This window comes from Triplophysa rosa, linkage group LG11 (assembly GCF_024868665.1).
Source record: "Triplophysa rosa linkage group LG11, Trosa_1v2, whole genome shotgun sequence".
NCBI classification, from domain to species: domain Eukaryota; kingdom Metazoa; phylum Chordata; class Actinopteri; order Cypriniformes; family Nemacheilidae; genus Triplophysa; species Triplophysa rosa.
This window is the reverse complement of record NC_079900.1, coordinates 9,717,590-9,741,532: the sequence shown is the minus strand read 5'-3', so window position 1 is coordinate 9,741,532 and position 23,943 is coordinate 9,717,590. Positions and strand designations below refer to the sequence as shown.

At 39.2% G+C, this 23,943-nt stretch overlaps 1 protein-coding gene across 1 annotated transcript in view; it reads left to right on the top strand.

The window, feature by feature from the left end:
• The first annotated feature begins 9,188 nt into the window (after positions 1 to 9,188).
• Positions 9,189 to 23,943, top strand: part of xylt1 (xylosyltransferase I) — a 68,728-nt gene continuing 53,973 nt past the window's right edge. The window contains exon 1 of the mRNA XM_057346401.1: positions 9,189 to 9,504. Coding sequence (XP_057202384.1) covers positions 9,238 to 9,504 — 267 coding nt within the window. The 5' untranslated portion in view covers positions 9,189 to 9,237. The remainder of the gene's footprint in view (positions 9,505 to 23,943) is intronic.

The following is a 23,943-nucleotide window of genomic DNA, read 5'->3' as shown; positions in this document are numbered from 1 at the left end:
TTATTGATGAATAAATTAGGCCTACAAGATTGTTCCAACTTATCCCAACTAAAATATTCATTTTCTCCATTTATTGAACTGCCAGAAACAAAATTTAAGTACTGAAAATCTCTCTCTTTTGATGTCACATGCAGGCATTTACCTGTGGCCATTTACCATTGTTAAATTTTACAATAGGAACAACCATGTTGAAAGAAGGGAAGGCAGTGCTCTCATGGAGGGATAAAGGAGAGATTTTATGAAGCATAGAAATAAGCTTCATAAAATGCTTCATAAATGAAAAACAATATTTAGTTAAAGCTGATTTGTGGAAGTATTTTCATAATAGTCACTTTCACCACATTTACAAACCATTTCCCTTCCAGTTCTGCTCTTTGATAAACCATAACATATGGCACACTGACCCAATGCATAAATGGCATTTATCTTTGACTTCTTCTCGGCCAGCTAAGGAATCAGGGATTTTAGGAACAGTCGAACATTGATCAGTCTCTTTGCGAATTGAAGCAGATTGGACAAAGCTGGACTTTCTCTGATGACAGATTGTTGTTGTGACTCTCTCTTCGTGCGATGTAGTTCACCACAAACTGCATAAAAGTCAAATTAGGCAGTTCTATGGTGCAGAGAAGTGTGTGCCTTTTGCGAATAAGCGCACAAACAGTGTGAATGAAAAATGCGTTGCAACAGACACGCCGCGGCCCCATGGCGCAGATCCCACAGGGCCGTTCTGCATCACACTGAGAGAAAGAGAAGGAAGTGCTTAACCCAGCTAACTGCTGGAATATTTCTTCATCTAAAGCAAAAGACTCAGTACCAATTTACATGTTTGGCTGTGGCTGGGGTTTCTAAATGTGGAGTAGTGTAAAGCAACGGTGTATTTAAATAAAAAATATATATGCAAATCAAAATAGAAAATACAAAAATTGTCTGCTTTATCCCCTGAGTGTAAACACATAAACCCACATGTCACTAGAAATAGGAAAATGTAAACAATACCTGTATATCTTATTGCCTTTGGAGAGGGTTTGGGCCCACTGACACTGCACGGGATGTCCCATATGCAAGTGCAGAGGGATAGAGAGAGAGAGACAGAGAGAGAGAGTTGGGAGAAACTGAAGATCCTGCATATACCTGTCACACTAAAGGACGGTTAAGCATAGAGGGATTTTACAGGCTGCATCAGTTACTTCCTGTAACTCAGCTCTCTAACTGCCCGGAGCTTCCTCTCTTGCTTCACTCCTCAGAAAGAGAGAGACATTTACATATTTCAGCCTAACCACATAATGGAACAGGCAATTCCCCAAACTCTTCTCTGATGTGTTAGACTGAAAATGAAATAAAAGATTTAGCGTTCTTTGTCTTCTCACGCTTTGAACTGCGGGAGATCTGTGATTCAGCTCTCAATCGTCTGCCTGGCACAGAATTATCTGAGTTGAACAATTATGTGTTGTTAACCTACTTGGTAACTCACCAAGGTTTTATTACAAAAACAAATGTTGTCTGAATTAATACTGCATTTAATAGCCTACATGAGGTAGCGGTACGTTTTTTTGGGGATTCATCTAATCTGTGGGCCTAACCTTACCTTTAAAGGATAAAATAAGGAATGATATTGATTTAAAGTCACAATATTTTAAAATTTAAATTACGAATGCTATTATATACGTTGTCATTTAATGTATACTTATTTATCAATCATTATTTCTTTCATTATCTTAAAAAAATTCTTTGAGTATAATTAAGTAAAATTCATGTATATTTTTATGATATACTTTATGTTAAGTATCCAGTGTTGGGTAAGTTACTCTGAAAAAGTAATTAACTACTAGTTACTAATTACATATTCAATAGTGTAATTAGATTACTGTACAAATTACTCTCTCCAAAAAGTATTTAATTACTAATTACTTTCTATATCCTATATCAACCTTGATTTGTTAAGTGATTCAAGGATAGACATGTATGGAGGACTAAACCTGCAAAAATTATAAATAAATAAATGTATAAATAAATAAATATATAAACGAATAAATATAATAATATGAAAATAAATAAAGGAATGAATGGTTTGATAAAACAAAATAATTCGTTTTAGCTATTATTGATCTTAGCTTTAACTTTTCTTTTCATTTTTTAAATTGATTTATTATTTTTTGTGTCCATTTTTTAATTATTTTTAATTATTATTATTATTTATTTTTAGATTATTTTATTTATCATTTCCTTTTATTTTTACATTTATTTATTTATGTTTATTTATTTATTATCGCATGTATTTATTTCCACTTTTATTTATTTATTCTTGAATTTATTCTTACTTTTCTGTGTCTTGTATGATAATTAGATGGGTTGGTCTTGCCTACTATTGGTTCAGCGTAGATTGAAGCGTTTGATCGATTACTCTTGACTTGTTTTGGACTAACGTCACGTCACTCACTGATCGTTTGCTTCGTGTATAACGTTAAGTAACTATGGCGGGCGCACAATTAGCTAGAGAGTTACAGCATTTAGCCAATGAAGTCGATAACCATGCATCAAATGACTGTGTGTCATTCAGATTAGGTGCGTTTATTGATGATTTATTACAGATTGACCAATAGTAGGCAAGACCAACCCATCTAATTATCATACAAGACACAGAAAAGTAAGAATAAATTCAAGAATAAATAAATAAAAGTGGAAATAAATACATGCGATAATAAATAAATATAAAAATAAATAAACGTATAAATAAATAAATGTAAAAATAAAAGGAAATGATAAATAAAATAATCTAAAAATAAATAATAATAATAATTAAAAATAATTAAAAAATGGACACAAAAAATAATAAATCAATTTAAAAAATGAAAAGAAAAGTTAAAGCTAAGATCAATAATAGCTCAAACGAATTATTTTGTTTTATCAAACCATTCATTCCTTTATTTATTTTCATATTATTACATTTATTCGTTTATATATTTATTTATTTATACATTTATTTATTTATAATTTTTGCAGGTTTAGTCCTCCATGACACGGCTCTTTTAATTAATTCAAATAAATAATATAAAACTACATAAAGTACTCTTATTAACTGATCATATTACAAATGTGAGAATTAACTAAAACGTATTTAGTTAATTACATCAGAAGTAACTGTAATTAAATTACAGAAAAAAATTGAGTAATCCCTTACTTTACTTTTTCAAGGGAAATGTAATTAAATTACAGTAACTAATTACTTAGTAACTAGTTACACCCAACACTGCTAATATCAATGTATTAGTAGTGTATAGTATTTCTATACTTGGGACAAATTTGCCTACTTTTTACACTGACCCGCACTAGTCACTTTATGCAGCCTTGGACTGCTCACTACCTCATTCAGCATCGGTCTGTCCCTCTTCAACTACCTCTTCTGACAGGTTAACAAAGCCTGCTCTCTTTGTCACTTTAAACAGACTAATAAGCTCTTTGCACTACCTTACATCTGCACTGTTGTATATTTCACTGGTTTGCACTCTATCTGCCATTAGCTATCTTCTTTTTCTTTTTTTTTAATATCCCTGCTTGTAATAGTTGTATTTGACATATATGTATAATCTGTATTTATCTGTATTTTTTATATATATTTTTTATTCTGTGTAGTGTTATTTGTATGCACCATGGGTCTGAGAGTAATGCAATTTCAATATGTATGTACTGTACATGTTGCAGAATTGACAATAAAGCAGACTTTGACATTTAAGTCAACCTTTAGTACACACTTCCACTGATAGTTTACTAGTTCAATACTTATAGCACATTTTTTAGTTTATGAAAGCACACTTTGAAGTATACTTGTTTAGTAGTTTTATACTGCATGTTTACTTGTACTTATACATTTACTTTGTGTATATTATTTTGTTAATAATATTAATACTATATCAAATATATTAATATACCATTTTGCACTTCTACTCTGTATTTTCATATTTAGGTATTACCTTTTATTTCTGAAATATGTGATAAACTTACAAATGGCACACTTGAATAAACATCTTTTTTTGTAAAGGAATGCACAAACATTATATTTAGTGTTCTATGAAACAGGTGTCATTGTCATCCAAAATATAATGACCTCTTTCTTTCTTTTGATTAGGGGTGAAAACATCCAGAAAATGTCCAGGGAATTTTGTTAACAAGTTTCATGAGGTCGTCCTCCCATACAGAAAACACAGGAAGGAAACACACAACTGCTTAACACCTAATCTCTTTCTCCTCTTGTGAACTGCAGATGCTCCCCATGTGAAACAGCCGAGCCATTGGAGACATTGATCTCCCTTCCACAATCATCTCTGTCAAGCATGTCCTATAAATCCGGACCCTCAATCCCGCACATACCGCAATTGACTAGTCTCGAAATGGACCCAACACGCAGTCTCAACTGACATTTACCAAGCCCATCGATCTGTGCAGCCCAAATACTCACGTTTAGATAGGAAAGGTAATGACCTCTGCCTAGGGAGAATTAGACGGCCGAGTGCAGTGAAGACAACAGAGCTATGAAAGCGACAAAAACAACATCTTATCAGTATGTGAAGCATCGTCTGGCTGTCGATGGTATAATCCCACAGATGAATGTGAGCAGGGATGTCCAGCCACGATTAAACATTGTGCAACAAGCCATAACATGCCACATAATACACACTCTTCATTTCACAAGCCCTCCTTGGCTGCTTTGCATAACTGGCTCAGTAAGTTCATGTTTGAGGCTATAGTGAGAGGAACATTTCATTTGCTTAAAGCTTGCTCTCTCATAACCCAGAGACTAAATGGCGACTAAATCTTTTGTTACCAAGTATCACTGTCTTAAAGCTGTCTTGGATAATTTAGCAGAAATAAAATCAATGATATATTAATGAGACATATAATAGAGATATAATGTATGCGGATGGCATAATAACTCAAATAATTTGGTTTTGGAAGAATCTGAACAGAAACGTTCATATTTAAAGTGACTTCAATACTGTTGAGATATTTTCTTAAACTCTCTAGGGGATTACTGGGGTCTTTTCTCTGGAGAAAAGTCTCCATTTATTTAATCTCTTCGCTGTTTAGGAGAAATAAGTGAAATATTAACATGATCTGATGTGTCACTTTCCTTTCCTGTGGGTTACAAGCAGTTTCGTGTGAAACATGTTCCATATGAATTCATCTCTCTTTCTCTCTCTCTCAGTGTGAGGTGTGAATGCTAATCAGAGAAAGCAGCTGACGCTTGTTTAATTGGTCTAACCTGCTTTGCTGAACTGCGTCATTCCTGTGAGAATATCTTGGCCAGCGCTGTAGGTTTTTGTCCCTCTCCAATTCACCATCCCTTCTGTTTCATGCTACTATTTTTATTGCTCTAACAAGGTTTCGGGCAGGGCACGTAACAGCCATGGAGCTGCAGGTGCATCGTGGGAAATGGATGGCCTCATCGTGAGCCCCTGTAGAGATGGAGGGGTGTGGCCCCAAGGATGGCAGCTGTGCAAGGTCAAAAAACCACAAGAAGACACTCCGTGCCTGTGGAAACAGAACGGATGCAGAGTGACAAGCGGACGCCTCTGAAGGACCCGAGTCTGACCTTTACAGCAGCAACTCGGTCCCTCCGAAACCGAGGCGTGCAATTTAATACAAAAGGATCTATCTCAGGTGTTGAGAGCCTCTCCCACCTCATAACCCACAATGTCAGCACCAGCACAAACAAAAACAAAATGAACTCGGGCCGAGTCAGTTTAATGTCACTGGAAACGTGAGAAAGAGAGGAAACAATTTGTCAGGGAAAATTAACGATGATAAATTATTCAGCGGATCAATAAATCGTGGTAAAAATAGAGCTTGGAACCATCCTGCGTATAAGCAGCCGGGATACTGACAGATGTGTGTGGTGACAGATGAGAGCCCTGCGGTGTCCGAGGTCAAGGTCAGTTGCGGGGTTGTGATGGGATGTGCTCCGTGACTTCAATCTTCAACTATCAATGAAAGATGCCATAAATCAAGACTTCAGAGGATGCCTGAGAGAAAAGCCACGGCTGAATTACAACGCCATCTTCTATAGGTGCTCTAAATAGGAAAACAAGACACCGAGCAGAGCTGCCGCAGTCCTTCGAACTTAGTTGGCTGGCAAACACGCTGCCATGGGCCTTTTTCCCATGAGACTCTTAATTTCCCCTCACATCTGTGTCTTTGAATCGCTGCGTAACACAGTAATATAACTCTGTGCCAGTCTGAGTAAACTGCGTGCCTGGGAACACTTGAGTGTGATTTACTTCCATGTTTCATGGTTGGCTGTGCTGAGTGTGTCACTGTTTGTCTCCTGGGAATTAGCGTTCTTAGGTCAGAGGTTCAACTTGATAGTGCTTCATTTCTTTTGCTTCGGCCTGATGTGGCTCAGTGGTGGATCTGATGTATGGAATTATCGTGCATCAGTCAGTCGAGGCTAAACCATAGTGGAGGAGTTGAGGACTCATATTTAAACGGAAAGAGATGAGAGAAAGAATGACAGAAATGAAAAAGGAACTTTTTTTTATTTTTGTTATCTGACTACACTCAATCTCACCACTCGAGTGTCACCGAGCCCTCCAATCATTTGCTCTTTTGTCCCGTTTCTGATGATGAAGGTAAAAATAAAATGTGATTATTGATTTTGCATGCGTAACTATCGATGTCCTTTTCAGTAAGACATTCCGCAGATTTATTCACAATGCTTCTCTATCAACGTGGCCAGTTTGATTGCTCTTTACAAAGAGAATGGAATGAAGAAGAGGGCTGAGCTTGAAGAATGTAAGAGATGCTTCAATAAATGCTGGTGAAACTGAAGCAGATGTGCTTCACGTTCCAGCCAGCCCTGTTGATCAGCCTGTCAATGCGGAGGAGGGCTTGTTTGTCACCATCACCGGAAGGGCGGACAGACAGAAGTAAACAGAGGCATGAGTGTAACAAACATTTTACACGAAGGCACCAAAAACATGGAACACACAGTCAGAGAGCAATGAATGAATGTTTAGGCCTGTAGTGGTGTTAATCCACAAATTAATATGCAAACACATACACATAGTAATTTGTGCATAGGCAATGTTAAAATTTAGTCTATGTTGTGTATAGCAAAAACCTGACAGCTCCTGATAGCATTGAGCATTGGACTAGCTGGTCAGGGATTTAAATTAAGAAAACACATAGGCTATAATAAAAATGTACCTTTAATGCACCAGAGAGACTTGAATGCATGAATGTCAGTTTCCTCAGAGAACAAGGTCCAACTGACATGTACTAACAGGTAATAATCCAAATATTGTGTATATATCTGCAACAGTGTTAATCTCATTATTTTATTCCACATTGATATTATTTTTACCACTATTGGCATTTTTTCTATTTCTTGTTTTGTGTTTTTAATTCATGTAAAATCATGCCAATTAATAAAGTTATTTGTAGCTAGAGAGAAAGATAGTGCTAATCATGGATTTCAGATGCAACAACATAGCTAAACGTTATGGGGCGGTTTCCCAGACAAGGATTATTTTAAACCAGGACTAGGCCTTAGTTAAATTAGGATAATTAAATTGTTTTAAAAAACATACTTTACAAAAAAAATATTACTGTGTGCATCTTGAGACAAAACAATCACAGTGATATATCTTAAGATATGTCAGTGCAAGTTGTTTTCGATCAATGCATCTCTCACATTTAAGTTAGTCTGAGACTAGTCTTAAACCTTGTCTGGGAAACCGCCCCTATATGGCCCAAATTTAAACTCTGGTAGACCTCTGCAAAGAATCAATAACTGTTGAGTTTTAATTTCATTTAATACAATTAATATACAATAAAATATTAGTATAAATGAATATTAATAGAAATTAAACTTAAAATAACTTGTTATATTATAAGCAAAAACAGACTGGAAGTTAACTTCGGTCAGCTGAGTGCATCTGGTGAAACGGTTTAGATTTATTTTATATGCTTAATATAGGCTAATAAAAGTGAAGTAATTATGTTTTTACCTTTTATGTACATTTCATTTTAGTTGATTGTTAATTTGGTCAAATTGTGGTTGCTTTGCTTGTACAGCAAGTAGGCTATAAAGCATTGATAATTCTCTAGATCTTTATAAACCCTGAAGCAAATCGTTTGGGAAAAACCTGTAAATTCTCCTGACAAATGAATATACGTGGAGAAAATCTGCCCAAGGGCACATGTCCCATTGTTTTTTGCTCTCGTCCCCCTCTTCTGCTAGATCTTACGACCCCCATGTGCAAATAGGCCTAGCGATGGCGAATGTCGACATGCGAATTCCCGCGTAACTGCACACCTCCTCGTATGTTGCCTGAGGGACTTTCTGTCTGTTCTGCAACCATTGTGAGGGGCACGAAGTGTGTGACTGTGCCTCGTGCTTTTCTCCAATTCATCAAAGCATTGTGATCTCGACGCGAGACTTGTGAATTATACAGCAGCAGCATCGGGGTGGTTGATTCAATTTTAATGATGTCAAGAACGCTGTGAACAAACAGCGGTGCTCACCACGCTCTGATGTGCGCGAGCGAAGTCGCATTGTGTCTCTTTGAACTGTTGGAGGAAAGGAAAGGACACGGGGCATTCCCATGGAAACCACGTCTCCCTGTACTGTATGTCTGCCGCGCTATGCGGGATGAGAGACGGACTCAGTCTTGATTAAAAAACTGCATGCTTCACCTGGGTTTATTGTAGAGGGAGTCATGTTGGCTCTCAGGGTTATCTGTCTTTTTCGAAATCTGACGGGTTAACACTATCAAATTAGCAGCCATTGATCGGTTGAACCATGGGTTAAACCATAATAAAGGAAGGATGAAATATGATGTGGCCATTCACCTTCACCCCTGAGGCGATAACAGGGACCGTATTTCTAAACTTTGCGAACTCATTGAAAATAATTGAATTCCCATTTTGCTGATTCCTGACGTGAGCATTTACCCTTGTTTGTAGTGTGTTTGTTGCATCAATTATTACGATTTGGATTTGTAAAAATTCTCGCAAATATGTATTTCTGAGCAAACCAGGTTTTTCCGATCCCTTTAAAACCGCTCCATGTAATTTCTAAGCGCCACCACACGGGGGCGCGTCGTCTCATTTCATCTGCTCTCATCCTCCAGCGGAACGTTGGCCAGCCGCCCCCTCTCTCCTTTTCCACGCTGCTTTCGCGACGCGGAGCCACAAAGCTGTCGGTGCACGGCAGTGGCGCCTCGCCGCTTCAGGGTGAAGATGTTCGGCAGTCTGTGCGCTCGTAAGTTGGCTCGCCGTTCACGGTCAGCGTTAATAGCCGCTTTGACAGTGCTGCTGGTCCAAACGCTTATCGTGTGGAACTTCAGCAATCTGGACACGGGTGAAGACAGAAAAGACAACGCCAGAGAGAAGAGGGACCGAATCGGCATCAACAAAGCCTACAGCGAGTACCCGAAGAGCGGCTTCCAGAGGAGGCATCACCAGCCGCCGCTGGGCAAAGCGTCTATTCGACATAAACTGCAACCGGTAAGGCTGAAATTTTCCATCGCTTTTATGAAAAACCTCAACCTCACAGCGCTCCATTCATTCCGCGGGTCCGCCTTCTGTTGAGTCCGTCATAACGGGCCCGTTTCCATTCGGAAAGGATGCCTGATCCCCAGACCCAGTGTTTCGGGGTGTTTTTCCCACAGGGATCGCGAACGGAGGGAGAATGTTTTTTTATGCAGATTTCTTGACTAAATGCATAAGCAGATCTGACAGTGTCACGGTGCGTAAGATGCCGTTTTGTTTGGTACTTTGTAGCATTTATCTGACTGGTCGCTGCCCACTAAAACTCTGGCATTAAGTTGTTGCTGTAGTAATAGTGGATGCGCGTAACACCTCCGAGTCTTATGGATTGTTTTAATGTCTTGATCATGTTGCTCGTGATTTGTGCTGGCAGCGACGTTGTCATGACCTTTATAAAAAGTGAAAGGATGTGTGATGTAATCCTGTTGTTATTGAACGTCGTATCCCGTAATGACAGGAATATCCATATTCATCTATGTAAACCTGATTTAGATGTAAACTATGTAATTATTCGAGTAGATAATGTAGAAACATAATTTAACAAAACTAGTGTTAAATACAGATCTATCCTAAATACGTCAGCGAATTTCATTTCAGCTGTCAGAAGATGTAAATGTTGCCTTACCTGCTTAATAATACAATTTGCATTATTGAATTTCTAGTTAATATATAGTTTCTAATTTTTGCATTCTTTTCTTAACCACGTTAAATAATGTTAATATATCAAGTGGCAAAATTTATTGAATGTTTCCATTCCTGTGACTGTGAGCTGTTTACCTAGGTAGCCGTTTTATTGTTGTTACACTGTATCATTTATGTTGCTTGATTTTGTTATGTCAAGAATGCCATCTGTCTAGACAGCTGAGGATAGGTTTTGGGAGACCGTCAAAATGTATAAAATATTAAACAGTTTCTGTTTTTAATTCACACGGAACACCTTAAAGGCATCACGTCAGTGATGTGCTGAATGCTCAAAGCTATTCACAGTTTTTAAACGTAATTGATGGTCATGTAATATTCCATTAATATAATGCTAATTGGTTTGTCTAAACTATTAGAAATCTTTACTTTATCAGTAGCTTTGTTTAAAAGGCATCTTTTACCCTCGTTCAAGCGACATGTCATCTTGTGTCCATGTTGAGGATGTAAATCTTTATTAATGTAAAATATGAGGGCTGGAGCAGATTTTCACTGCAGGCTAATATAATCACCATTTGGTTACCATCTGGTACTTTCATTTTAATTGCAGAGGTGTTCATTTAGTTTTTTAATCCAGGTGTAATGTAAACTACAGTAAGCCCGGAGCGATGCTCCATCTCATTTAGTCTCTCGCTAATATCCCCGACTTGTTGCTCCGTCTGTGTCTAATGTGATAACTCTATTCTTCTGTGGTCGAATTTAAGACTGAAGTCTAAAGTGCGTGGCTTGATCCCTCCAGCACTAATCTTCGGTGCCTTTGGACTCTGAATTCTCAGCAGGACTTGGTTCTCAGTTTTGCCTTCAAGTTGTCGCAGTTTGGCACCAGCATTAATGTCCGGTAAATGTGAGCGTGTCAGCAGAACGGCTTGCTGCCATCATGCTTTGGTGGTGTGAAGTGTGCGTGTCTTTGGTGTCATCTGCTTTGAAATGCTCCCTGTCGAGTAATCACCCTAGGTCCAACTCTGCTGTGGGAAGCTCACCGTGCCACTCAATGTCTTCAAACAAAGCTGATAATGATAATCGAGTGTGGTGTGAGTGACCCAAGCATCAGTGACCCTTTTGTCAGTGCTGGTTTGATGAAGTGTTCTTGTGCACACACTCTCCTCTTCTGTTTCTTCTGGCTTTCTTGCTGCGACTCTTTCGCATTTGATTTCAGCTGCGGTGCGCTCCTGTTTATTCTAGCTAACAGGATTGGCATAGGAATAAAGTGGGCGCTCGCATCCGTGCGATTGTTTTAGCTGTTTATCTCGATCCTCGCTCCTGAGTCGCTGTGGAGTCGGCGAGGTGGGCGAGCGGAGAGATAGGTGGACACTAGAAACCTGAGAGTGTTTCAGATGATGCATGAGAAAGCTTTGAGACCACTAGACAGTAAATAGACCCCTATGTCGGTCTGTTTTTGTCTGTTGGCTTTATTCTTAAGTTAAATTACTCTCTGTTGGAGTTGAATATGGCTAATTTGTCAGTTCAGCTGTGATATGTTTTTAATGCACTATACTGATGCTGTTTATTATATTATTGAAAATGGCTTTTGAGAGTAGTGTTTGCATGTAAAAGCGAGCTTTTGTTGTAGTGCCGTTTCACTCCTGCCCTCTGTTAACTCAAAAGAGAGCCAAATAAATTTAGGTGTGATTCTTTTCTTTTTGTCCTGCACTTTGTGAAGCTGCTGACTTTAATATCAATGACACGTTTGCTGGCACAAATTGTCCAGAGTTCAGCCTTTTTGAAATATTATGTCTTGCCTCTTAGGGCCCATGTAGATGCTTTGCTAAACACAGCATTAACTTTGTCATTTGCATGTTATTTGAATATGTTGTGCTTTTTTGGGTTATGTGCTGTGTTTGTTCCTTCCAACCTAAATGTGGAAGTTTAATTTCATGAGGAAATGGAGATGTCAGCATAAATAATGAGAAGTGGATTAGGCCCCAGATAAATGTGGCATTTTTCTGTAAATCACAAAATTTGCTTAACAATTTTTGAGCTTGGAGGATATTTTACTTATGTAAATGCTTTTTTTTTGTAAGTTAGGAAACTCCAAAGATACAGAAAAAGCCAGATGCAGGTGTTAGACACTGGAGTTGCACGGGAATTAAACATTAAAGCAATAGTTCACCCAAAAGTAAATGTGAAAAATGTATTGTATTAAATATCACTTGAATGTATTGCCAAAGCTAAATGACTTTCTTCGGTGGAACACCAAAGGTAGAGTATGTCTAAGGGTGCGTTTATATTTGGCATTAACGTGCGATCTCGGTGATCCGAACAAGCAGATCGGATCTTCAGACAATCAGGACACAGCGCGTTTGCACTTGTCAACAAGTGGCTTCCACATCTGGATAACTGATCGGATCTCTATAGTTTCCCGCCCATTATTTTAATAAGCCTGCAATTTAAAAATAGCCCCGGTGCAGGGAGATTTCACACAACACGTATAACGGGGAGGATGAGCATGTTACACATTTGATACGCAGCCATGTTGAACTCGAGGCAGCGGTGGGAAGTAAACCGCGGTTAAAACGATTAATGATCTTATATGTGAAAGTATAAGCAGAGGACGTTTGTAAAATGACACAAGCTTTTGTACTTGAGCTGTGGCGGGTTTCACTCGCGCGCGCGCACATACACACAGACTCTAACGGTGTTTTTAAACACATCATTTGTTTATTCATGTCACACACATAAAATAATCACATAAGTAGGCCGAAGTTCCTATGATCAAAAGCGACCACTTACATCGTTCTCGTCTATTTGGGTTGGTTCGGATGAAAGTGACAGCGCGTCATTTCTTTGTCTGCGCCCTAAATAGCGTGTTTACTAACATCAGCTATAAGCAACACTATTCAATCTTGATTCTGTGTGTAAATGATATATACGGTGTGTATTCAGAGCTCCGTTTCAAGCTGTCTTCCGGGGATGGTACGAGACACGGCAGCAGCCCTCGGGACAGCGGGAAAACTGAGAGTATATTATGCCGTATGCTATACAATAAATACACACACACACACACACACACACACACACACGCACGCACACAAGTAGCCTATATGTTGGAAACAAGCTGGTATAGTGTTGCTATTCGTGTCTGTGACATGAAAATAAACAAATGATGCGTTTATAAACACCACTGGCGCTGTGTGTGCGAGTAAAACAGTCGTGGCAGTCACAGATAGCCTATGTGATGATAAAGCTGAAGTGGCCAAGAAAACATCTCGTGTGATTTGACATACATCCTCTGTAGGCTGCAAATAATGCTACACTGTAATAAAGTATCCACGATCATTTTGTGGGAAAATGAACAACTGTGCAAGAGTGCGTGAGCAAGAGTAAACTTTCTTCTGTATTTGTCATCTGCTCCGCAGTCTGACAGGTTTCGGACAGACGAGAGAATAATGACAGCAGGCGGGGTTTTCTGTGAAGTTGTGCCGGTAAATGTAGATAAACTGTCTGGATTGCGTTTACATTACACTGAGATCCGATCACAATGCGTCCTCGACTAAACACAATGCGTCCTCGGATAACATTCCAATCAGAAGCGCGTTTACACTTGTCTTTTCAATGTGTATGTGGACAACATCCAGATACAGGTCGCATTGTTAATGCCAAATATAAACGCACCCTAAAATGCTCTCTTTCATACAATGAAAGTGGATCGGGACCAACAGATGGAGCGCTAAAGCTCTAAAAGTCTCAGACAGCTAAAGCTACAGTATAGACTAAACATCATAAAGTGAAAAATCATAGTCACTTATATTGAATAGAAGCGATTAGCATGAACACTCCTCCTATAGCGTTTAGGGGTGTAACGACACTCAGCTCACGATTCGGTACATATCTCGATGCTGGGTTCACGATACGATACACATCTCGATATTTTGAACAAAATTAAAAATTCAAATAACATTTATTTTCAAAATATTAACAATTTCAGTAACTTATTTTGTTGCACATACAACTTGTTAACATGTTAAGACTTAACTGAAATTAGAATTAAGATCAGTGTCAATTTTGACAGTAAATTTTGATTTAGTTTTAGTCATAGTCTTTTGACTAAAATGCAATTTAGTTTTAGTCATCTCAATTTATCATAGTTTTAGTCTTTTTAGTCGACGAAATATTAGTCTACTAAAATCTATCTGGATTAACTCATTTAATTGGTGTAATTAAATGTTCCATGCAAAGATTTAACTGTTTCGACATAATTTACTTTACCTTGGAATTAAATTAAACCTGGTCATTACCATTACTATTTTTCAGAAAAGTTGAGTAACTACTGGATATGCATTGTTGTAACATAGACAATATTGGACCATGAACGACATGTAGCAGTTCATTCAGTCTCATTTTGACTCAATTGACTTGTTCATTCAGTACATTCAACCAATGAAACGCTCAGACAGAGCTCACACTCAAGCGCTATTGGCTCATGTCTCTTTGAAGCTGCGCTGTCTTTGCTTGAGACAGTAATGAATGAGAAAAATCTTTCAAAAAGACATATTACATAAACTGTATTACATTTCTTCAATCATGCAAATCACATACTTGTTTTTTAACATGTCATTCGATCTTTTAATATACAATACGACTCACTTCATCGCTTCTCTGATCGGAACAGCGCTGTTTCTTTGTTGTTGCTTACTTTATGTTGCATATCACGTTATGCAGCAGCTCACGTTAGCGGATAAATTAACATTGGCATTTAAAAACGTTTGTGCTGCCTTTGTAATGAGTTTCGGGGTGACTCGCCTGCAGTCACGCTTCAAGTTTGCTGTGTTTTAACAGCGATTGTGAAGGAAAATATGACGCTTTGTAAACCATTGGAGACACAGATTGTGTCTTGTGCTTCCCCTTCTCACAGAGACTTCTCTCTCTACCGCATATGTGAGATAAGCACACGTGACGCGCTGACGCAGAGTAGGTAGCGTCTTGACCGCTGAACGAATATAATTAAACATATCGTAAAATATCCCCATCTCTCTACGATGCCCATAGTAACATTTTTGCATCGCGAAATTTTGTAATACGAAGTATCGTTACACCCCTAATAGCGTTCCACAAAAGAAAGTCAAAATGGGCTTTGGAAAACCACAGATGTTTACAATGACATCACTTGTTTTCTATATAACTGACTTCCAAAATGCACAAGATAAATCTTAAAAGCACGTCTCTGCATGTTTCCATCCCTGACATTTCTTCATTTCAGCAGACAGATGTGTTGCAGGGCTAGCGCTGGCAATTAAGGTAATTCCGCATATGTTTTGCATGTTTGGGGCATGAGTTAACATGCCAATAAACGGCACTTCCTTCGCTGGTTTTAACACGCTCTCATTAGCCAGATGCCGCTGCGCACCAGGTGATCGGAACGGCACGTTTATCTCGTTACCTCACGTTCTGATTCTCTGTAGGTCAGCCGGTCCCACATGCTCAAACATTGCCTGGCTCCTGTCGCCGCGAGACGTTCCTGATGCGAGGGGAGCCTGATACGATGGTGATCAATCTTGTATGTCGTGCTCAGCGTGTATGTGCACTCAATGTGCTTGTTATCCGCTGACCGGTCGGCCCCTGAATTAGCGGTGGGCTCCCAGAAGGGAGGACTCTGGGGACCGTCACATAGGTGACCACATACACACAGCTCACTCACTCATGGAAACACTGTAGCATGTTGTCCAGGAATGGTCGGTGAGGTGTGGGTACATTGTCTTTTCTTGTTATTGAGTTGTTGAGCTGTTTCGTCCTCTCCTCGCCGTGCAGTGCTGACTCACTGAATGCTTACAGGCGATCTCTCTGTCTCTGGTGCTCTCTCTTTTCCTCTCTCTCTCTCTCTCTCTCTCTCTCTCCCTCTCCGCCAATATTTGATCTAGGCTGGTCGTTGTTTTGCTGGATCATCAGAAACCGCCCCAGGGTGCTCATATGCCCCAACTTCAGTTGGACAGCTGCCCTGTTAGCATTTCCTTGTCTCCATTAGCTCTTAAACAGGGAGGGAAGTGTATCTCAGACCTTGTAAAAATTAATGACGACGAATTGCAAAAGTTAAACCGGCTTGTTTTTGTATGGGCTTTGAAGGCCCAAGGCAAAGTCCAATTTTTATAAGGCTGCTTGTATTTCTGTTCCAGAAGACCAGGAGAGATAGAAGAGAGTGGTTCTCTCTTTGACTTTTACGTAATGAACCGAGCCAACACCTATTGATTTGTTTCTCTCAGTTAAGCTGATGGTTATCAGAAACAATTCCATGATGTGCTCTCCTAATGAACGGGGCCCGGGCACGTTGCTTCGGCAACGACTTCATCTAGTAAAGAGAAAGAAAGTGGCCGGGATGATTTTAGTTCGCACCGGGCCCTGTGATAAAGACTGTTTTCTTGGCGCAGTCACAGACGTGAAAATGCTTTCAAGCGGCTGAATGTCTTTTGTGTTGGGCTTGAATATTTTGCTTTAGGTTCTTTGTAAACATGTCCATAAAAACTGAGCTAATTGTTATGTAAGCTTGACAGCACAATGGTGGCTTGTCATGGATATTGGAAAAACAGCAAATTGGTGCACCGTAATGCCACCATTAACATAACTGTGGTCAGTTGCGATTCATGAACGGCTAAGTGCGCTGTTACTGGCCCTTAATTCAGTCTCAGTCCTGTCATTGCTGACGCCTGTTTGTTATCACTCACTGTATGGACATGGGGTGGGGGCGGGGCTTGTGGAAGCTTAGCGAGGGTGGGCGGGGTGATGTGGTGTCATTGTGTTGACGTCTTTATTGACTGTTTCATTGTATGTTTACGGTCGTGTCTTTGACTAGAATGATGATCAATGCAGTCGGCACTTTCACGTGGGGTGATGACATCACATCATACACAAGTGCACCTCTTAAAGGAATAGCTCACACCCAAAATTAAAACTTTACATTTTGTGTCATACATAGTAGAGGTTTTTTACAGATTTTCACTGAAGTTTGATTTTTGGGTGACCTATTCCTTTAAAGGGGAGGTCTGATGGAATTTCACTTCTTTAAATTTAGTTTTGACCTGCCCCCTGGAGCACGGATGGGGTAATGGGTGGGACATCTCAACACACACTCTAAGCGGGAGACCAATTACAAAAGACTGGCTCAGTTTGACCAATCAGAGCGTTTCGGAAGGAGGGAGTTCATAGAACCATGAACTCAACAGCCTGTTTCTGAGAATCGAGATAGCAACGTACAACACGGGTGAAATTAGGGATGCACCGAAATGAAAATTCTTGGCCGAATTCTTGGTTTCACCAGATGTGAAACACTTGGCCGAAGGCCGAATAATACCGAACACCGAACATGTTTTTTTGCATTTCTTCTATTTATTAAGCCATTTTTTTCACTATTGCACAAACTGAATAGTCAAAATGTGCTTTTTATAATTTGTCTTGCTTTTCAATAAAATACCATACGACTTAATATAAAATTGAGCAAAACAAAGTAAATTCAAACAAAAAATTGAGCCCTCTCCCTTCATGAATAGCCTATATTAATTAGGCCTATAACTGACTGCTAAAAGAATGTAATGTAAGTTACTCTGTACCCCTACAACAAAACAGTTCTTTAAAAACTGTCATTCCACATTAGGCCTATAAACTAAAAATACGAATAAACTAAAACTGTTGGATTATTATAGGCTACATTGCAAAATGATTTGAGGAAAAAAAACATCCAAAGCAAGCAATTCTGACTGATGCTGACTGACAACCATTTCAGTTCACGTCTCTCCTCCAAACTCCGCCCACAAAAGCTGACTGTTCTCTCAGAAGGTGCACTCGTGGCCAGGATGCACAGAACATACTTTGACAAGTTGTTAAGTACAGGGAACTGTGTGCACGTGACCACTGTATGATGTCAAAGGATGTCGCGAGCGGCGGGGCTACTGTCAGACAGCCCGCTTCCGTCTGAAGTAAAGTTACCGACCGGTAAAGACGGTTTCATTCGGAAATTTACTTCCGTGCGGCAAGTCCCGTGCTGTGTCTTTCTCTGACACTTTAAAATGCTCCACACACACGCACACACACACTGCCAAAATGTTTGCGGCAGTAATAAAGCGCACGTGTGTCTCTGTCTCTCTCTCTCTGTGCTGGTTGCTGCTTGATCGTATCACGAGTCATGTTCGGTAAAATTTATTCGGCCACTTCACAACTTGCGTTTTTTGCTATTTTCGGCCGAACATTTTCGGTGGCCGAACATTCGGTGCATCCCTAGGTGAAATATGTCATATATAAAGTATTTTTTTAAAATCTAAACATGTTCACCTATTGTTTAGCACATCATAAGCATAATAAAGAATTTGGAAAATAGGCAAAATAGGACCCCTTTAAATAAACCGCTATACATAAACAGCAATAAATTAATGACGTGTATGTAACTGTTAAACATTTTTGTGTTTAATGGGTGATTGGAAAAGATTATATAAATGTGTGGTTGAGCAAGAGTCGTCACAGCGAACGGTTGGCGCTGCACATGAAGAGAGGGGTTGTGAATTTATGTGAATGCGCTCAGTGTGAGGGATGGAAAGCACTGGTCAGGGTTTGTGACTGAGACTGTCAAGGTGTGTTAGTATGACTGTACAGCAGTGTGCTGGTCATATGTGGATCATGAATGAGGCTTATGTTATAGCTCACTCAGTTGATGGCCAAAGAAAAATAAACTCATTCACCGGCTGCCTCGTTTAGCTTCCATCCAGACAGGTAACGCAACCCACCCCTTCCCCATCTGTCTGCCCTTCACAATGTCTCTTTCTGTCTGTCTCATTTTTCATATCTCATCTTCTCTCCTCCTGTCTGTCTCTCTCTCAGTCTTTACCTGTCTCATTTTGAACACTTTCCACGCATTCAACCGTATGACATTCAAATATACATCATGAAAACGCACAAACCCGAATTGTGCTTTTGCCAAACAGATTGAATGGTGTCCAGTCCATGTCGTTCTGTCTGCTTCTCACTTCCTGTCTCTCGTCCGTCTGTCTCTCTCCACTGTGTATATTGTGCCCTCTGCATTCCTGCGCTGAACAACGGCCAAACCAGCTCATCCATGTGTTCTTCGCCAGCGAGTAACAGCCATAATCCACCCAGCATCAGATAATCACGCTACCCCTCAACAACCTCATTATGCACCGCCTAATATCAGCCACGGATTTTAGCAGATGCAATAACAAATGCTTCAAATCCCTAATCCCAAGAGTAGACAAAAATACCATCTGTAAGCATATCAAACGAGTTTTTGCTTGTTTGTTTTGTCTTGCGCAGATAGCGAAAGCCATCGGGGAATCAGGTCTGGTGTTGTTTTATGCTTTTGTGTGAAATTCAAAGAATTTAAATCACGCCATGAATTTACAAGGCTTTGTCTTCTGTTTCCATGACCTCCAATGTCTCGTTTTTTGGTGTCATGGATGCCTGCAATATAATGATAGTCATTTCTGTATTCAAAAGGACAAATGTTTGTGGATGTCTGTGAACGTAGACAATAAATTTTACACAGTGAAGAGAATCTTAAAATATTCTAATCGCGCATAGCTTTGTCTACGAGTCTTTACATTTTTTTTTACCCGCAAATGGCATTTCACCCATACCATTATACAATGTGCGCCCTGCAACAGAGACCTAATTAAAGTGTGCTGGAAGGGCATAATTCTAGGCAATGCCTGCTGGGGCTTGTGAATCATGTCGGCTACATGTGACCAAGACGCAGGCTCTTTCACAGCCCCGGTCACGTGAAGCTCTCGCTCTCTTTTTTAGCGATGTGTGAGAGAATGTGAGTATATTGCACGCTGGTGTGAATTCCCACCGTGCTTCTGAATGTCCTTTAGTCCGCAAGATAGGTTATGCTAATACACTCCCTCTGCCTCCCGCTGTTAGTTTCCCCCACCCAGACAGAGCAGAGGGTCCCCCCCACGAGATCTTCTAAACAGCTAGCCCATACGTCTCTGATGACAAATGTTTCAGCAAGCATAGAGCGCAAACGAAAAGCCTGCGATTGATTTCTGAGCTCTGATTTCCTCTGTTAAAGAGAAACCTGGGGGTCTTAAAAAAGCAAGCAAAAAGACCCCCACACCAATCATTGAAGCGTCTGAGCATCCGGGCTGAGATACGGTCTCTAGCAGCGATTAAGTGCAGACTTGTGTTCAAGGAGAAACTGTGCAATTTATATGTATTTTCTCCATTTTTAAAAGATCCCTTAATCCAGCGTCTACTCAAATCCCTGGTGTAATCCTCGGCAATTCCAGGGGGGTTGAGAATACTTTATGTGTTGCCAGTGTGACTTTTTAAACTCTTTGTCTGCCCATACTACTGAAACTGGTTGGTAGACTACTGCTTGGTAAAGTGACCGTGGAGGTATTCGGGGGACAGGTGAATCATCCGCGCATGAATCAGCCTCCCACGTGCTCTGAGATTCTTCATTTTAAACTGTGGAGAAAGAATTGCTTGATGTCAAGGGCCTGCCATGCGGGGACGATAGACCTGTGCCGGGCGGCTGAAGTTCAGCTCTCAGTTCGACTTTATCCACTTTGTTTTACCCTTTTAGAAACTACTGAAAAGAGAAATGTGGATTGCATTTAAGGCCAAATTCACCACCTGAAAAGGTTGAATAGCCGAATGAAATGAATACTAATGAACACGGAGGGAATTGACTTTTTCTGACTTTCCTTTGCCCTCACTTTCTCCGTAGATGAGAGCAGATTGATGGTGACTCTGAACTGGTAACTTAACGTGTCAGTATTACCATTTAAAATATGATTTGTACTAGAAACTAGAGTGACACTTTTTCATGAGAAATTCTGCGTCATGATGCCGTGTGCTGTGGGGTGCTAAGGTTTGGCTTTACTGTCATCATTTGTAGTGTGTTTCTAAGGAGTTGCTAGGGTCTCTAGCCCCTAATATGATCCGCTGATATCGCTCTAGTCTCTTTTGTTGTGTAAATTTTTTTTTACTCTATTCTTGTTTCTGGCATTCGCTCAGCACAGTAATAGCACACTCCTCCTCTTCAACAAGACAGACACATTTGTGACCCTGGATCACAAAACCAGTCTTAAAGGCACAGTTCTTGAAAATCAGCGGCCACTAGCGTTGTATTATAGTTTTGCAACGAATCTCCCTTTCGAAGTACGATGGTGGCTGTAACAGTAAAAATAGATGTCGTCTACTGAGACAGCGGATAGCAGTGATACAAGCAACTATGTTTCTTTACTAAGGTAAGGCAATATATTAACGTAATTAATCATTTAACATGTATTCTATTGCGAAAGTTACTGTTACAATTCTATAATTAGATATATTTCTTGCATGCTATCTAGTACACGCTGAGAGTAGTGAAGTAACTAAAGTTAGCTAATCGTAAATAGGGCTGTCACGATTATTAAATAATCGTCTCATCGTGATTGTTTGACCTCATCGCGATGATTTCGGATCATAGCAATTATCGCACATCTCTATAGAAGACACTAGGGGGAGCTGTAGTGCATCTGCACATTGCATATTTTAGTGTATATATTGTTACTAAAGCATGGTAATACTTGTAAAATGTACCACCACAACACAATCACTTAAAAAAAACTAAAACATATACAAATTACCTGCAGTACAATTTAATATTATTTAAGCAAATCTCAGTGTGAAAACCAGTCTACCAAAATTTCATTAACACACAAGTAAAATTTTACTGTAGTCTTGCAAGTGAGAAAAAAACAGACTAGAAGCTTTTCTATGACTGATAGTATTTTAATGGTGGCTTCAATTCACACCTGATCAATTTACTTAATTTACAAGTATTTGGCGGTTGTATCATTGACAGGTAAAAGCCTAAACCTTAAATATATGATGACCCAATTTTTTCCGATGTATTTCCAAGAAAAAAACATAGTCTTGTATTCAGAACAATATGGTCGTTTCAATCGCTGAATCAAAAATGAATGAGAATTAAATGTCAAAGCCCTAAAACAGACAATTAATCGCCATAATCGCAATGATTTATTAGACAATTAATCGTCAATCAAATTTCATAATCGTGACAGCCCTAATCGTAAATAGCAAATCTGTTCAAAGCGTTTGATCTGACAGCGACATAGGCAGTTAGGTGTAAGTTAGTAGACGTTTGTCTCCCCCTTTGTAAAGTCAGGAACAACCGGAGTACGTACCGCAGGGACGGAAAAACATTATTATTCGGAGGTTATATGCCATTTGTATAAAATGCTAACGTTACCGTTTCAACAAAACAGTTGTTTGGTAAACATTGAAAAAGTGGAAACATTGAAAATGTTGAATTATTTTACCAGTCTAGCAGAAAACAGGCAACTTCGGCGTCGCCTTGAAAACATTTGTCTTTCAACAGTGCCTTCCATCTGGTAATAGATACACCGATGTTTATCCTGGATTTCTGCAGCCATTTGTCTCTAATTCGTCTGGCAGCATCACGTTTGCGCTTCTTTGACGACGGAGATTCATGCTCTGTCGGCTCTTGTGCACAATACGCATGGTCCTCCATTTTATCAAAACTTCTAAGACAGAACAATCAATTGCTTCAGCTAGACGACGACTACTCCTCCTCCTCCTCTCCGTACTACGACTTACTACTTTGTGCGTCTTCAACTCAGTGATGACGCAAGCTGCGTCTAAAAACACACACGAAGACCAACATGTACGAAACGCGCTCTGTAGAGCTGTTTGTCCATTAGAGCTTACTGTACAAAACATGGCTGCGCAACATAACAAATTCGATGTAGATAGGCCCGCTCCCTATGTAGATGGTTTATTCTAAGGTAATAAAAACATAACTTTTCATTACGTAAGGTTTTTATACACATCTAAAGACACAGTTTTGTATGTTATATTGAATTTCTGTTAATAGATCATGCAAAACATCCCGCACTGTACCTTTAAGTAGCAGGGGAACATTTTTAGTAAAAGACAAAAATACATTGTGTGGGTCAAAATTATCGATTTTTCTTTTATGTCAAAAATCATTAGGATATTAAGCAAAGATCATGTTCCATGAAGATATTTTGTAAATTTCCTACCTTAAATATATAAAAACTTTATTTTTGTGAGTGGATGGCCTGCCACAGTGCCCCTGATTAACAACTTTAAAAGCGATTTTATCAATATTTAGATTTTTTTTGCACTCTCAGATTCCAGAGTTTTAAACGGTTGTATCTCAGCCAGATATTGTCCTATTCTAACAAATCATACATCAATAGAAAGCTTATTTATTCATCTTTCAGATTATGTAAAAATCTCAATTTTGAAAAATTGACCCATAAGACTGGTTTTGTTGTCCAGGGTCACATTTTTGTAATTAGAGTTAAAGGTTGCTATAAGAAAACACAAATCGTATGTCATGAATATCTCAATTGGGCCATTTTAAGAGAGAGCAAATGGAGATTTTTGCATAATTCCCCTAATTCTCAGACCACAGTAATTTCAAGTTTTTCCTTTTGAATTTTAGCAGTTGATCTCATTTCCCCATGTGCTCAGATATGCTCAAATATTGAAATTTCTGACTTCATTGCAGTCTTCTGTATTTTCTGTATGACCAAATTATCTGAGATATGATATCCATATTAACAATGTAGCGCTTTACTCTTGTATGTTTAATAATTCATTTTTAATATAATAATAACATTTGTGGCTGTTTTCATACATTTTAGGTGAATCAAGAACGTAAAGTCTATAGGCCTAGTTGTTTTTTCCCACAGAAATCCTTAA